Below are 15,180 nucleotides of genomic sequence, written 5' to 3' on the forward strand. Positions count from 1 at the left end.
ACGCTAAACCAGCTCGGTAGGTGGAGTATATGACTCTTTTTTTTTTTTTTAAGATTTTTTTTATTTTTATTTATGTGACAGACAGACAGCCAGCGAGAGAGGGAACACAGCAGCGGAGTGGGAGAGAAAGAAGCAGGCTCCCAGCGGAGGAGCCTGATGTGGGACTCGATCCCGGAACGCCAGGATCACGCCGAGTCGAAGGCAGACGCCTAACGAGTGCGCTACCCAGGTGCCCCGGAGTATATGACTCTTGATCTTGCCTTGTGAGTTGGAGCCCAACACTGGGTGCACAGATTACTTAAAAATAAGAATCTTGAAAAAGTTAAAAAATAGAGCTACCCTACAATCCAGCAATTGCACACTATTAGGCATTTACCCAAAAGATACAAACATAGTTGATCCGAAGGGGCACCCGCACCCCATTGTTTATAGCGGCAATATCTACAATAGCCAAACTATGGAAAGAGCCCAGATGTCCACTGAAAGAAGATGTAGTGTGTATGTGTGTATACACACACGCACACACACACACAAAATGGAATGTTCCTCAGCCATCAAAAAAAAAAAAAATCTTACTATTTGCAACATGGATGGAACTAGAGAGAGATTTGAGCTAAGCAAAACAAGCCAATCAGAGAAAGACAATTATCCTATGATTTCATTTAGATGTGGAATTTAAGGGAAAAAACAGAGGACCATAGGGGAAGGGAGGGAAAAATAAAATAAGACAAAACCAGAGAGGCAGACAAACCATAAGAGACTCTTAACTACAGGATACAAATTGAGGGTTGCTGGAGGGGAGAGGGGGAGATGGGGTACCTGGGTGATGGGCATTAAGGAGAGCACATGATGTAATGAGCACTGGGTGTTATATAAAACTGATCAATCACTGAACTCTACCTCTGAAAGCAGTAATACACTATACGTTAACTGAATTTAAAAATAAATAAATAAATCTTGGGGTGCCTGGGTGGCTCAGTCAGTCAAGCAACTGACTCTTGATTTCTGCTCGGGTCATGATATCAGGGTCATGGGATCAAGGCCCAAGTGAGGCTCCACGCTCAGCAAGGAATCTACTTGAGGTTCTCCCCTCCTCCCTGCCTCTGGTCCCTGGCCCCGCACACACACATGCACCCTCTCTAGCACACACTCTCTAAAATAAAAAATTTAAAAGAAAATAAATATTTGTAAAAATAAAATAAAAAATTAAAACAAAAAAAATGAGTAAGGTCCATTATCCAGAATTTTTTTGTTTCTTAGTTTTATTTGATGTTTTAAGTCATCTTTACACTCAATGTGGAGCTCAAACACACAACCCTGGGATCAAGGGTCACATACTGTACCAATTGAGCCAGTCAGGCACCCCAGAACTTATTTCTTATAAGCATTCATACTATACCTATTTCAGGACTGGCAATTAAAGTTTAAATATCAACCATATGTGTACCCCTTACTCCTGAGCAGTTTGTAAAAATATACTTTAAGTCAAAATTTTAACTGGAAGAAGGGGACATTTTTTTTTTCTAAAAAGACTAGTTTTACTGTTGTAGTAGTAGTAGTAGCAGAACCCAAACTGAAATGAATGAAAAGTACTGCCTATTAGAAAGTAAAGGGATAATTAGCTTAATAAACTGAAACTCGGGGTGCCTGGCTCAGTGGGTAGAGCTCACGACTCTAGATGTTGGGGTTTTGAGTTCCAACCCTATGTTGTATGTAGAGATTACTTAAAAATAAAATCTTTTTAAAAATAAATAAAGGGGCACCTGGGTGGCTCAGTCAGTTAAGCGTGTGACTTCTGCTCAGGTCATGATCTCAGTAGGGAGTCTACTTGAAGATATTCTCTCTCTCTCTCCCCCCCCGCCCCTCCCACTGCTCACACTCTCTAATAAAAATCTTTAAAAAATAAAAATAAACAATCTGTTTATCAAAATGTCTAATACTCAAATTCCAAAAGATCAGTGAAAAAGTTGCAAAAGGATAGACAATTTGATACCATTTGCTGACTTTTAACACACATTAAAAAAACTGTCTTATTATGGACTCATGCACCATCATAGTATAAATACATATACTGTAATGATACACATCCACACCAAGAGAATGGTTACATCTGGGGAAAAAGATCCAAAGACAGACAAGAGGAAGTACTTTTTATAAAAGAAATAAAAATTGATACAGCTAAAGGCCAATATAAAATATTAACATCTATTAATTTTGGCAAGTACATGTATATCTATTTTAGTGTTTTTTTTCCCAAGGGTCTAACCTATTTTCATAATTAATTTTTTCTAGTTAAATATGCCAGATTCAAGATACCCTTGTTTCCACTTTCTCCCCAAACTCCATTAAAACAACAAGAGAAAATAAATACACAATGGCATAAGCAACTAAATTGTGTAAGAAAAGGGCACCTGACTTAGAAAAACCACAGTAAGCTAAACAAATCAACCTGATACTGAGGAATAGAACTAGGCTAACTTTTTCCGATGAAATCTCAGAAAGGCTCAGGAACTAGAAACACTGAGTACTTCTGAAAGCAGGAATAAAGGTAGGGCTAAAAAATATTAAAGTCTTATTAAGAAGCAGGTAGACATCCCCCGTCTTCCCCCTTCTTTCTCTCTCTCTCTCTCTCTCTCTCTCACACACACACACACACACACACACACTCTCCCCCCCCCCCCCCACCCCCCCCCCCCCCCCCCCCAAAAGATCGTTTCCTCTCTGAGATTCTGACCCCGAAAAATCTCATTTTTGGAAAACCATGCAGCTAAAAGCCAGGAGTATCATACTGAAAACATGTATGTCTCTGTACAGGCATTTCCTACTATGCCATGCAAGCATTCCTGAGAAGATTCATGTGACACAAAATCTTGCACTGAAGAATAAGGTGGGGGTGCCTGGCTGGCGCAGTTGGTAGAATATGTGACTCTTGATCTTGGGGTCATGAGTTTGAGCCCCATGCTGGGTATAGAGATCACCTAAAAACAAAATCTTAGGGGCACCTGGGTGGTTCAGTTGGTTAAGCATCTGACTTCAGCTCACGTCCTGATCTCAGCGTCCTGGGATCAAGCCCTGGGTCCGGCTGCCCGCTCAGTGGGGAGTCTGCTTCTCTCTCTGCCCCTCCCCCCGACTCGTGCGTGTGCGTGCATGCTTGCTTTCTCTCTCCAAATAAAATCTTTAAAAAAAAAGAAGAAGAAGAAGAAGAATACGGCTAACAACAGTAAAACAAGTTTAGAAGAAAACTACTCAAAACCTATGACCAGGGGCGCCTGGGTGGCACAGCGGTTAAGCGTCTGCCTTCAGCTCAGGGCGAGATCCTGGCGTTATGGGATCGAGCCCCACATCAGGCTCCTCTGCCGTGAGCCTGCTTCTTCCTCTCCCCCTTCCCCTGCTTGTGTTCCCTCTCTCGCTGGCTGTCTCTATCTCTGTCAAATAAATAAATAAAAATCTTAAAAAAAAAAAAAAACCTATGACCAGAGCACTGACAAAAATCAGTAACTAGTCTGACTTAAACACTAGCGCAGTTAAGTCTTCACTGGCGTTGCACTGGTGTCAATCAGCCTCTGCAGCTTTAAACCATAAGGTCCATGCATCATCTTTTGATATGGAGACATGAAGGCATTCAATTCTAATAAAGATCATTTCCCCAAAACTAAAGATCAAATATAACCACTCACATTAATCCATCATCTTAATGACTTTGCATCTACTTCACCTTCTCGATATATAGCTTTACAAACTAGAGAACAAGGGTCCTTAAAGGCAATAAACCAATCACTATACGCACAACAAAAAGTCATTTCTTAAAACTGTCAGCTTTGGATGAAGAAAAAAAAAAAAGACAACTGTCAGCTTTGTTACGGTTTCTTCATATACTGGTATTAGAGTCTTCTATTTTTTCCCCCACCCCACCTCCTCCAGGGTCTTCTCTTTAATCACAGAAAAGCTTGCATGGATCACTGTAAAACACTAGTTTTGGGGGGGGGATCCCCTAAGAACCAATAAAAATCTTACATTTTACTAATATTCTTCTACCAATTGTGTATGAACTTAATTTTTGTCTAAAAAAAAGAATACCTTGTTCTAGACCAAACTATATACTCAGTGTTGAGCCTTATGGCACTCTTCCACACTCAGCTCCAGAAATGCTGGTAGTCCAAACAGGAGATTGGAATACTTCTCTCTGGTAGTACTGAACAGATCAAAAGGGGTAAAAACAATTCTCTTGACCAGGAAGAGGAGGAAAAGGCATAAGGAAGAAGTACATGCCAAACAAAAGGTTAACAAGGTAACAGTACCTGAGACCCTGCAAGCCCATCTGGCAACAAATTCAAGACAGAGTAAGATATATTGAGGGAAGAGATAAGGCAACCATTGAAAACAAACTCTGGGTTTGTAGATTTCAGCAGCAAGCCCTCCAACCTCATGCACTGCAGCAATGATACAGGTGGAAAACAAGGGAAGGGGTGGAGGGCTCTCAAAGGATTCTCACCCTCTTGCCAGAAACTTGCTGTTTAACTTTGCTCTTTCGTAGAAAAATTCTAAGAGAAAACCAAGAAAATGCACCTAAGCCATTAAGAAAGAAGAAAGAAACCTTTAAGGCATTATATTGCAACCCTAAAGGGTCAACTACCTGGACAGAGAAGAAGAAACCATAGTACGCAATGCCAGTTTTCCCTTCCCAGCCTGAAAACACAGGGATCTGAGTGTAGAATATGTGACAACAATTCCACCTTTCCCAAACACAAAAGACAAATGGAATACATTCTGGAAAAAGCATATGTGTAGTCAGAGACCTATCCTCATCTAAGGCCCACCTAGAAGCCCAATAGCTCACCAACACAAGCTTTCCAATTTATTTCATTGTATCTACCTCATAACCAGTAAAGGAAAGGAAGGACATTTTATTAGGGTCAAACTAGAGCTCTCCAGAGAGCTAACATCATATTCAATGGTCAAAGATGGCAATCTTCTCCTCTAAGATGAGGAGCAAGACAAAGTAGGTAACTTTCACAACTTCTGTTCAACTACAGTAGTGGAAGATCTAGCCAGAGCAATTAGGCAAGAAGGAATTGGAAAGGAGGAAGTAAAATTACCACTTTTCACAAATTACATAATCTTACAAATGTAGGAAACTCTAAAGAGTCCACCAAAAAGCTGTTAGAATAAATGAATTCAGTAAATTACCAGAACACAGAATCACACAAAAATCATAATATTGCCATACAGGAACAATGAACAACCTGTGGAGAAAATTAAGAACACAACTGCATTTACCACAGTACCAAAAACAATAAAAGACTCAGGAATAAACTTAACCAAGGAGGTAAAAGACTTATACACTGAAAACTACAAAACACTGCTGAAAGAAATTAGACACAAATAAATAGAAATCTCATATTCATGGATCGCAAGACAATATTGTTAAGTGTCAACACTGCCCAAGGTGATCTAGAGTCAACACAATTCCTATAAAAGTCCCAAAGTGTGTGTGGGGGGAGGGGGGTTAAGAAATTCTACCCTGAAATTCATATGGAATTTCAAGAGACCCCAAATAACCAAAACAATCTTATAGAAGAACAAAACAGGAAGGCTGAACACTTTGTGATTTCAAAACAAAGTACACAAATCAAAACCAAAAAGAGTATTACTTCATACCAATTAGGTTGGCTACTATAAAGAAAAAATCGTAATAGGTTGGCTACCATAAAGAAAAACGTCATAATAACAAATATAGGCAAAGATGCAGAGAAACCGGAATCCTTGTGCACAGTTGCTGGGAATGTAAAATAGTGCAATTGTTATGAAAAATAGCACAGCAGTTACTCAAAATATTAAACATGGGGGCACCAGGCTGGCTTAGTTGATAGAGTGTATGACTCTTGACCTCAGCGCTGGGTAGAGATTACTTAAATAAAAAAATAAACGAACATATAATTACTATATGATCCAGCAATCCCACTTTTAAGTATATTTATATATTTTTCTTAAGATTTATTTGTTTCAGAGAGGGGGGAGAGAGCAAGGACCCACGGACAAGTGGGGAAGGGGCAGAGGGACAGAATCTTCAAGCAGACTCCCCACTGAGCACGGAGCCCATGGAGGCTCAACCCCATAACCCATCAGATCACAACCTAAGTCAAAACCAAGAGGCAGACACTCAACCAAGTCACCCAGGCACCCCTTAGATATATATATTAAAAAGAACTGAAAGCTGGGGCACCTGGGTGGCTCAGTCAGTTAAGCATCTACCTTTGACTCAGGTCATGATCCCAGGATCCTGGGATCTAGCCCTGTGTCAGGCTCCCTGCTGAGTGGGAAGTCAGCTTCTCCCTCTCCCTCTGACCCTAACCCCTGCTTGTGCTCTTGCTGGCTTGCTCTCTAATAAATAAATTTTTAAAAATCATTTTTAAAAAAAAAAGAACCAAAAGCTCAATCCCAAAGAGGTATTTGTAAACCTATGTTCACAGCAGCATTATTCACAACAGGAAAAAGTAGAAGCAACCCAAATGTGCAACAAATGAATAAACAAAATGTTGTGTATATATACATGGGAATATTATTCAATCTTAAAAAGGAAGGAAGGGGCACCTGGGTGGCTCAGTCCCTGCTTACATTCTCTCACTCACATAAATAAAATCAAGCAAGGAAGGGAGGAAGGAAGGAATCCTACCACATACTACAACATGGATGAGCTCTGAGGATATTAAGTAAGGCAATCACAGGAAGACAAATACTGCAGGATTCTGCTTAAATGAGATAACTTGAGCAGGCAAACTGAAACAAAGTACAATGGTGGCTATCAGGGAAATGAGTTGGTCGATGGGTACAGGGTTTCAGTTTTCAAGATGAAAAAGTTCTAGGGGCGCCTGGGTGGCGCAGTTGTTGGACGGCTGCCTTCGGCTCAGGGCGTGATCCCGGCGTTATGGGATCGAGCCCCACATCAGGCTTCTCTGCTGGAAGCCTGCTTCTTCCTCTCCCACTCCCCCTGCTTGTGTTCCCTCTCTCGCTGGCTGTCTCTCTCTCGCTGTCAAATAAATAAATAAAATCTTTAAAAAAAAAAAAGAAAGAAAAGCTCAGGACACCTGGGTGGCTCAGTCGGTTAAGCGTGTGCGTTTGGCTCCAGGTCATGATCCCAGAGTCTTGGGATTCAGTCCCGCATGGGGCTCCTTGCTCAGCGGGAAGTCTGCTTCTCCCTCTGCCCTGCCACTCCCCCTGTGTTCTCTGACAAATTAATAAAATCTTAAAAAAAAAAAAAAAAAGCTCATAAAAACTTCAAGATCAGAAATCGATAGTATGGGGGTGCTGGGGTGGCTCAGGCGTTTAAGCATCAAACTGGTGATCTCAGCTCAGGTCTTGATCTCAGGGCCATGAGTTCAAGCCCCACACTGGGCTCTACCCTGAGTGTGGAACCTACTTAAAAAAAACAAAGAAAAAGAAGAAGAAGAAGAAATGGATAGTATGACAAGCACAATTCCAAGAGGAAACATTAAAGGATGGGAAGTATAATGCAGAAGTCTAGTGAGAAACCACTGGTAGCTATGACTAAGATCTTACACAGGCAAAGGAACAGGTCTTCTCAAATACAATCTCACAACTCACCTAAGGAAAAAAAATTCATGACCACTGACCAGGCCAAAGGTGCTGAACAAAACCTCATGTATCTCAGGTTCAGAGAATTCCAGTTCCCTGGCTCTTAGAAGCCCATAAGAAAGGTATTCTCAGCAAGTCTCAAAAGAACAGGGCTATAAGAAGCTGGGCCCTACCCAGAATCCTCACCAGCACCTAGGTTAGCCACTGAGGCCAATCCAGGTGGGTGAAATGGCTAAAGTAAGTACAAACAACTATAGGAGGATTGGTTAGCCAGCACTCCAGGCCTAAGTTATTCCTTGGGTATAGAGAAATCACTCGACTAATGCTTAATTTTAAAACATATTAATGCACATTCAGCCACCTTTTCACATAGGGCCTTTTTTATAGGGTTTCAGTCCACCGAATGGAGTTCTGTATTTTATCTTGTATTTAAAAAGAAACAAAAGCAGTGCACTATCGTTTCCATTCCAGATTTCTATTACAGTAGTTTGAACACTTAATTTGCAGGGCAATCTAAACACAGAACACTTTCCAGATTTTTTAATTTCCCAATCGTCCCAAAAAATAAAATGAAATAAAATTTCCCACTCTTTGTCTTAATCACACCTAAAGAAATCTGCTTTTATACAACTAATGATCAACTCTTTTCACTTTTAATCTAGAAAAGAGAACATGAAAACACAGTCTTGCAAAGAGTTAAGCAAAGTTTCCTTTAAAAAGTACAACTATTCTGAAAGACAGGAGTTAGAAAAAAGGGAAGCAAAAGGGGTGCCCGGGTGGCTCAGCCGTTAAGCATTTGCCTTCGGCTCAGGTCATGATCCCAGGGTCCTGGGACCGAGCCCTGCATCAGGCTCCCTGCTTGGCAGGAAGCCTGCTTTTCCCTCTCACACTCCCCTTGCTTGTGTTCCCTCTCTCGCTGTCTCTGTCAAATAAATAAAAATCTTTAAGAAAAGGGGGGGGTGGGAAGCAAAAGGACAGCAGGAAGGAGGAATAATGACAGAAAAGCCAGGATGGACTCCCGGTCAGAAGGATCATCATGTGCAAAGTTTCAGAGAATTGAAACACAGAAAAACAAGGTACTAGATAACTGCTAAATAAGGGAATGGGAAGGAAAGATAAAGCTGTTAAAGAGGCTAATAGGGGTGCCAGGGTGGCTCAGTCAGTTAAGCGTCCAACTCTTGGTTTCTGCTCAGGTCATGATCTCAGGGTTGAAAGACAAAGCCCTACTTTCAGCTCCACGCTCAGCGTGGAGTCTGCTTGGGATTCCCTCCCTCTCCCTTCCCTTATGCCCCTCCCCTCATTCATGTTCTCTAAAATAAATGAATGAATAAATAACTAAAAAAAAAAAAAGATGCTCATAATTTGGGGCTCTTGTCTGGCTCAGTCAGTGGAACATGTAACTCAACCTCAGGGTCACGAGTCTGAGTCCTACATCAGGCAGAGAGATTATTTAAAAAGAAAAAAGATGCTAGGGGCGCCTGGCTCAGTCATTAAGCGTCTGCCTTTGGCTCAGAGCGTGATCCTGGTGTTCTGGGATCGAGCCCCACATCAGTCTCCTCCACTGGGAGCCTGCTTCTTCCTCTCCCACTCCCCCTGTTTGTGTTCCCTCTCTTGCTGGCTGTCTCTCTCTCTGTCAAATAAATAAATAAAATCTTAAAAAAAAAAAAAGATGCTAATAAATTTAAGGACTGACTCACTAAACAATGCAACAAGATGCAGTCAGAAATTCTATTAAACGCAAACCATAAGTACCTTAAAATGTGTTGCCTCAAAGGTAAAGTGTTAAATGATGTACAACTACACTGGAATTAAAGACACGCTTAAAAGGCTATTCAGAGGTGCCTGGCAGGCTCAGTCAGTAGAATATGTGACTCTTAATCTCGGGGTTGCAGGTTCCAGCCCCATGCTGGGTGTAGAGATTACTTAAATAAAATCTTTAGGGGCCCCTGATTGGCTCGGTCAGTTAGACATCTGCCTTCAGCTTGGGTCATGGTCCCAGGGTCCTGGGATCAAGCCCCTCGTTGGTCTCCCTGCTCAGTGGGGAGCCTGCTTCTCCCTCTCCCTCTGCCTGTTGATCCCCCTGTTTGTGTCTGCTCTCCCTCTCTGAAATAAATAAAATCTTAAAAAAAAAAATTTAAAAACAAATCTTTAAAATAAATAAAAGGCTAGTCAAAGGGCCAACTAAATAAACATAAGCAATTAAGAAGGTACTATACAGTTATGAACTTGGATGAACTATTGTCAAACAACTTTCAACTATTCATATGTTAAATGTATTGTGTACTTCTGGGGCGCCTGGGTGGCACAGTGGTTAAGCGTCTGCCTTTGGCTCAGGGCGTCATCCCGGCGTTATGGGATCGAGCCCCACATCAGGCTCCTCTGCTATGAGCCTGCTTCTTCCTCTCCCATTCCTCCTGCTTGTGTTCCCTCTCTCGCTGCTGTCTCTATCTCTGTCAAATAAATAAATAAAATCTTTAAAAAAAAAAAAAAAATGTATTGTGTACTTCTGTATATATTTGAAATTTGTCATAGCAAGTTTTAATAAAGCTCCAAAAGAAAAAAGATGCTACCTGGAGTATCAATAATCAAGAGCGAGAAGCAGGCTTCTGATCCGAAGAACAGTATAAAACCTTCAAAATGTTAAAATGGTGGCAAATCTAGAATTTTATACCCAGGTAAACCTACCTCAAGAGTAATGGTGAATATGTTTGATTACCATCGGAGACCATGCCTGAATGTAAAAGTAAAAAAAATTAACAGATAGATAGAAAATAAAAGATACCTCAAAAGAAAGGGTAAAAGGGGAGTAACAGGAGCAAAAAGAAAAAGAAATGGTAATGAAGGAAATAAACATGAATAAATCTAAATATATAAAGTGATGAAATACTTTAAAAATATGTGTTAGTTTGGGAGACTTTCAACTCAACTGAAATATGAGACAGCATTAAAGATGGCAGAAATAAAGACTGTCATTCTTAAAGCATTCTGAACTGATACATTAGATGATATAAGACATTTAGACTAAGGACAAAAACAAAAAAGCAAACTTCAAAGAAACTACGAACTAGGAAGCCTTTGTAGGGTAATCTCTCTAAGCTCAAACAAAAGATTAGAGAAGAATGGGCCAGAAAAAGAAAAATGATACAAACACGGTTCAAACACATCACTGAAATGCTTTGCAAAAGTTTAACTAATACCTAGAGTTGGTAAACTCCGGAGAAAATGGGTACTTTCATACATTAGTGAAAAAAAATCGGGGAATATTTACCAAAATTAAAAATACACTGAACCTCTGAATAGTCAATCATTTATTTTTTTAAATTTATTTACTTGAGAGAGAGCAGAGTGAGAGAGAGAGAGAGAGAGAGAGAGAGAGAGCACAAGCTAGGGGGACGAGGAGAGGGAGAAGCCAACTCCCCGCTAAGCAGGGAGCCCGACATGGGATTCGATCCCAGGACCCCGAGATCGTGACCCAAGCCGAAGGCAGACACTCAACCAACCAAACACACAGGTACCCCTCAATCATTTTTTTTTTTTTAAGATTTTATTTGACAGAAAGAGAGCACAAGCAGGGGGAACGGCAGGCAGAGGGAGAGGAAGAAAAAGGCTCCCTACCGAGCAAGGAGCCTGACGTAGGGCTCAACCCCAGGACCCTGGGATCATGACCTGAATCAAAGGTAGTGCTTAACTGAATGAGCCACCCAGGCGCACCTCAATCATCTTTTTCTTACACATCCCCCCCCCCCAAAATAACCTTCATGGATTTTCGACATGGCACTGTTCATATTAACAGAAGATTACAAAAAACTTGAATGTCTGTCAATAGAGGACAACATAAACCCATCCTGACAATGAAAAACTATGCATCAGAAAAGAAAAAAAAGTTAACAAAAAAAAAAGGATATTATTTTTTTTTAAGATTTTATTTAATTATTTGACAGAGAGAGAGAGCACAAGCAGGGGGAGTGGCAGGCAGAGGGAGAGGGAGAAGCAGGGTCCCCGCTAAGCAGGGAGCCAGACATGGGACTCGATCCCAGGACCCTGAGACCATGATCCGAGCCAAACGCAGATGCTTAACTGACTGAGCAGCCCAGGAGCCTCAAGGATGCTCTTTATAAACTGGTATGAAATAATCTCCCAAAAGTTAAGTTTTAATTACATAACTTGATGATTCTAAGAAAAAAAAAAGACTAACTTATCACAAATCAAATGTTAATATTTTAAAGAATTCATTGCTACTAACAGCAATGGCTGCTGGCATTACAAAACACACAACATGACCTTATGTGCTCTCTGATGGAATAATACAACATATCCTATTAAACAGTCTTGCCAAAAAACCTAATTTGAATCTGATCAACTCTCTAAATCTAATAATCAAATTACAGAAATAGAAGAGACTGAAAAACACATTAAATAATTACACAAGGATACAATAAGCAACATTCAGACTGAAAAACCTCTATGTCTGAATGATCCATGGAATCAGCAGTTTCTTCAACAAATAGCAAGGGAAAAAAAGGAAGATGGGACCCTAAAGATTAAATCAGTCCTTAAAACAACAACAACAAAAAAAAAACAGCAAGACCACTAAGCTATCCTGACTGAGGAATGACTCCTAAAAATATATCCTTAAAAATGAAAACAGAAAAGAATTACATACTAAAAAAATTAAAGAGACATCAGTAACTACAAACTGCAGAGCAGCCAGAATCTATAGAATTAGTATACGCAGGTCACCAAACATAACACAAAAAATACAATGAACAAAACAACAAATTATTTAAAGTGCCTTAAACCAGAAACTAAGTGTCCAAAGAGTAGATCGATCTATATATACATACATGAGAGTGAGTGCATGTGCATGCATGCGTATCTCCACAAGTAATTCCATTCAACATTAAAAAGCAACAGACTACTGATACAATAAGGAACAATAGCTTATAACCATACGCTAAGTGGAAAAAAAAATGCCAGATACAATTCGTACATAAAGTTTATTTCCATTTTGATATAACCATACAAAAGACAAATCTAAGTCTGTGTGGCATAAAGCATGTCAGCCAAGAGTGAGGTCATCAAAATAGCAAAAATGGGAATTTTCTACTATCTTCCTCCCAAAGAACACTGATTTTGACAATCACCTGTACATAACGGTGCCTTTCAAGAAGTCTGGGAGTCCAGTGGAGAAGTTCTACCACACCACTGAAACAAAAAACAAACAAAAAAATCCAAGATAGAACACATTGAAAAGGGTAAAATAAAGTTTCACTTTACCTGCCACACCCTTTCCCCATAGTCCCCACAGCATAGTGTCAGTAGAGATCTTCTTAACCTGCGATTTCTTCCTTGGGGGAAAGTGAGACCATGTAAGTGAACACGCAGCTTCCCCAGTTGTGTGTGACACTGACAGAGACCCATTTCATTCTTACCCTACCCAGAATATTGAGGTGTACTACAGCACTGTGGGGGAGTGGCTGGAAGAACAGCAGGGCTCTCAGAAGATATAAAATGGGATACGGAACCTACTAACTGCAATTCAGACTTCACTGGGAAGCCCACCCACAAGCTGCCTTGTCTGAGGATGCTGCCAACTGGTAAACGGTCAGCCCCAACTTTCCACACACCTAACCCATACGTGCTCTCACTCTGCAGCTCGCTCCCTGTGTTCACCCCCAAGGGCAGAGAGAGCACGAGCATCTGAAGATGGCTAGTGAACAAGTGCAAAAAGCTATCCTGACTCTACAGAACTGGGAGAAAGCACACAAACTTGATAATTCAGCACTGCCCTACAGAAAGCAAACAAGAGACTGTCACATTCGTCTTAGCTTTGCAGGATCAAGAAAAAACATACAAACTTAAGAATACCCTCCAAGGGAAAATAAGAAATGAGGAACATCCAGACCAGCAAAGGTCTGAAAAAACTTCAGAATCCACAACAAGCTAAGAGAAGGTATGGCTCTCCTGAAGCTAGTCAGTAAAAACTGGTGACGTCTTGTCAAATGCAAAACAGCAACTCACAACTTCAAGGAACATGAAATCAGGAAATATTAAACCACCAAATAGTAATTTTCCAGTAACCAACCCCAAAGAATAAAAATTTGCAATCTGTCAGATAAAGAATTCGAAATAGTTGTTTTAAGGAAGCTCAGTGACCCACAAGAAACACAGAAAGACAATACAACAAAATCAGAAGAGCGATACACAGACAAAAAGTGAGAAGTTTTAAAAAAAGAGATATTATAAAAAAGAACCAAATAGAAGTTGTAGCCCTAAGGAACACAATGAATAAAAATGCAATAAAATCCAACAATAGCAGACATGTTCAAGCAGAAGGAACAATCTGTAGAGAGTAGGTAATTTTGAAATTACACATTCAAAAGTAAAAAACTGAAGAAAGCCTATGGGAACTATAGGATACAATTAAAAGAAATAATCCATGCATTTCTGGAGGAGTCCCAGAAAAAAGGGAAAGGGGGGGCAGCATTTTATTTAAAAAAGCAGTAGCAGCAGACAAATTCCCAAATGTGATTAGAGATTTGGACATTCAAGTTCATGAAGCTCATAGCTTCGAAAAATTTCAACTCAAAAACATCTTCAATACGTATTATAATAAAACTACCTCTAAAAGAGAAAAAATTGGGGTGCCAGGGTGGCTCAGCTGATTGAGCATTTGCCTTCGGCTCAGGTCATGATTCCAGCATCCTGGGATCCAGCCCGCATCAGGTTCCTTGCTCAGCTGGGACCCTGCTTCTCCCTCTCCCTCTGTCTTCCGCTCCCCCTGCTTGTGCTCACTCTCTCATAAATAAATAAAATCTTTAAAAAAATAAAAGAGAAAAAGTTCCTCATATAAGCCCAGAGAGACTGGGATGATCCATTAAATAAGTGCTGACAGAAAAAAAAACTGCCAAAGGAAGGAAGGAAGGACCAACCAAGAACACTTTACCCAGCAAAGATGTCCCTCAGAAATGGAGAAATAAAGACTTTCCCAGAAAAATAAAACCTGAGAGAGTTCATCACCAGTACACCTGCCTTTATAGAAAGCGAACAGGAATTCAAGTTGAAATGAAAGTATACTAATTAGTACATGAAAATATAAAACACACTTGGGGCACCTGGTTGGCTCAGTCAGTCAAAGCATCCGACTCTTGGTTTCAGCACGGGTCACGATCTCAGGGTCATGGGATCAAATTCCGCTTAGTGCAGAGTCTGCTTCTCCCCTCTGCCCCTGCCTCCCATCTGCACACTCTCACAAATAAATAAAATCCTTAAAATATATATATATATATTTATATTTATATATATATATGTATATATATATAAAACACACTTGTAAAAGTAAGTATCTGGTCAAATTCAGAATAATCTATTGCTATAATATGGTGGTATGTCAATCACTTAACTCTACCAAAAGCTTAAAGGACAAGACTATTAAAAATAACGATAGCTACAATTTGTTAATGGATACAGGATATAAAAAGTTATTAATGGAGCGGGCACCTGGGTGGCTCAGTAGGTTAAGCATCTGCCTTTGGCTCAGGTCATGACCTCAGGGTCCAGGGATCGAGCCCCACGTCGGGCTCCCTG

General features: G+C 40.4%; 1 protein-coding gene across 10 annotated transcripts in view; it reads right to left on the reverse strand.

Annotated features, from left to right (window-relative positions):
- USP34 (ubiquitin specific peptidase 34) overlaps nucleotides 1-15,180 on the reverse strand; it is a 236,367-nt gene that overhangs the window by 200,633 nt on the left and 20,554 nt on the right. Inside the window, exon 1 of one of the 10 annotated variants that reach the window (XM_034659192.1) lies at nucleotides 12,738-12,774. The exons of 8 other annotated variants lie outside the window; for them this stretch is intronic. Coding sequence is in view for 1 of the 2 variants with exons in the window: in XM_034659189.1 (XP_034515080.1) it covers nucleotides 12,871-12,904 (34 nt within the window). In the remaining variant the exon portion in view is untranslated. Of the gene's footprint in view, nucleotides 1-12,737; nucleotides 12,775-12,870; nucleotides 12,920-15,180 lie in introns of those variants that run through there. One more of the 10 variants, XM_034659189.1, reaches the window with a different exon arrangement.

The sequence above is a fragment of the Ailuropoda melanoleuca genome, chromosome 4, assembly GCF_002007445.2.
Source record: "Ailuropoda melanoleuca isolate Jingjing chromosome 4, ASM200744v2, whole genome shotgun sequence".
Taxonomy (NCBI): domain Eukaryota; kingdom Metazoa; phylum Chordata; class Mammalia; order Carnivora; family Ursidae; genus Ailuropoda; species Ailuropoda melanoleuca.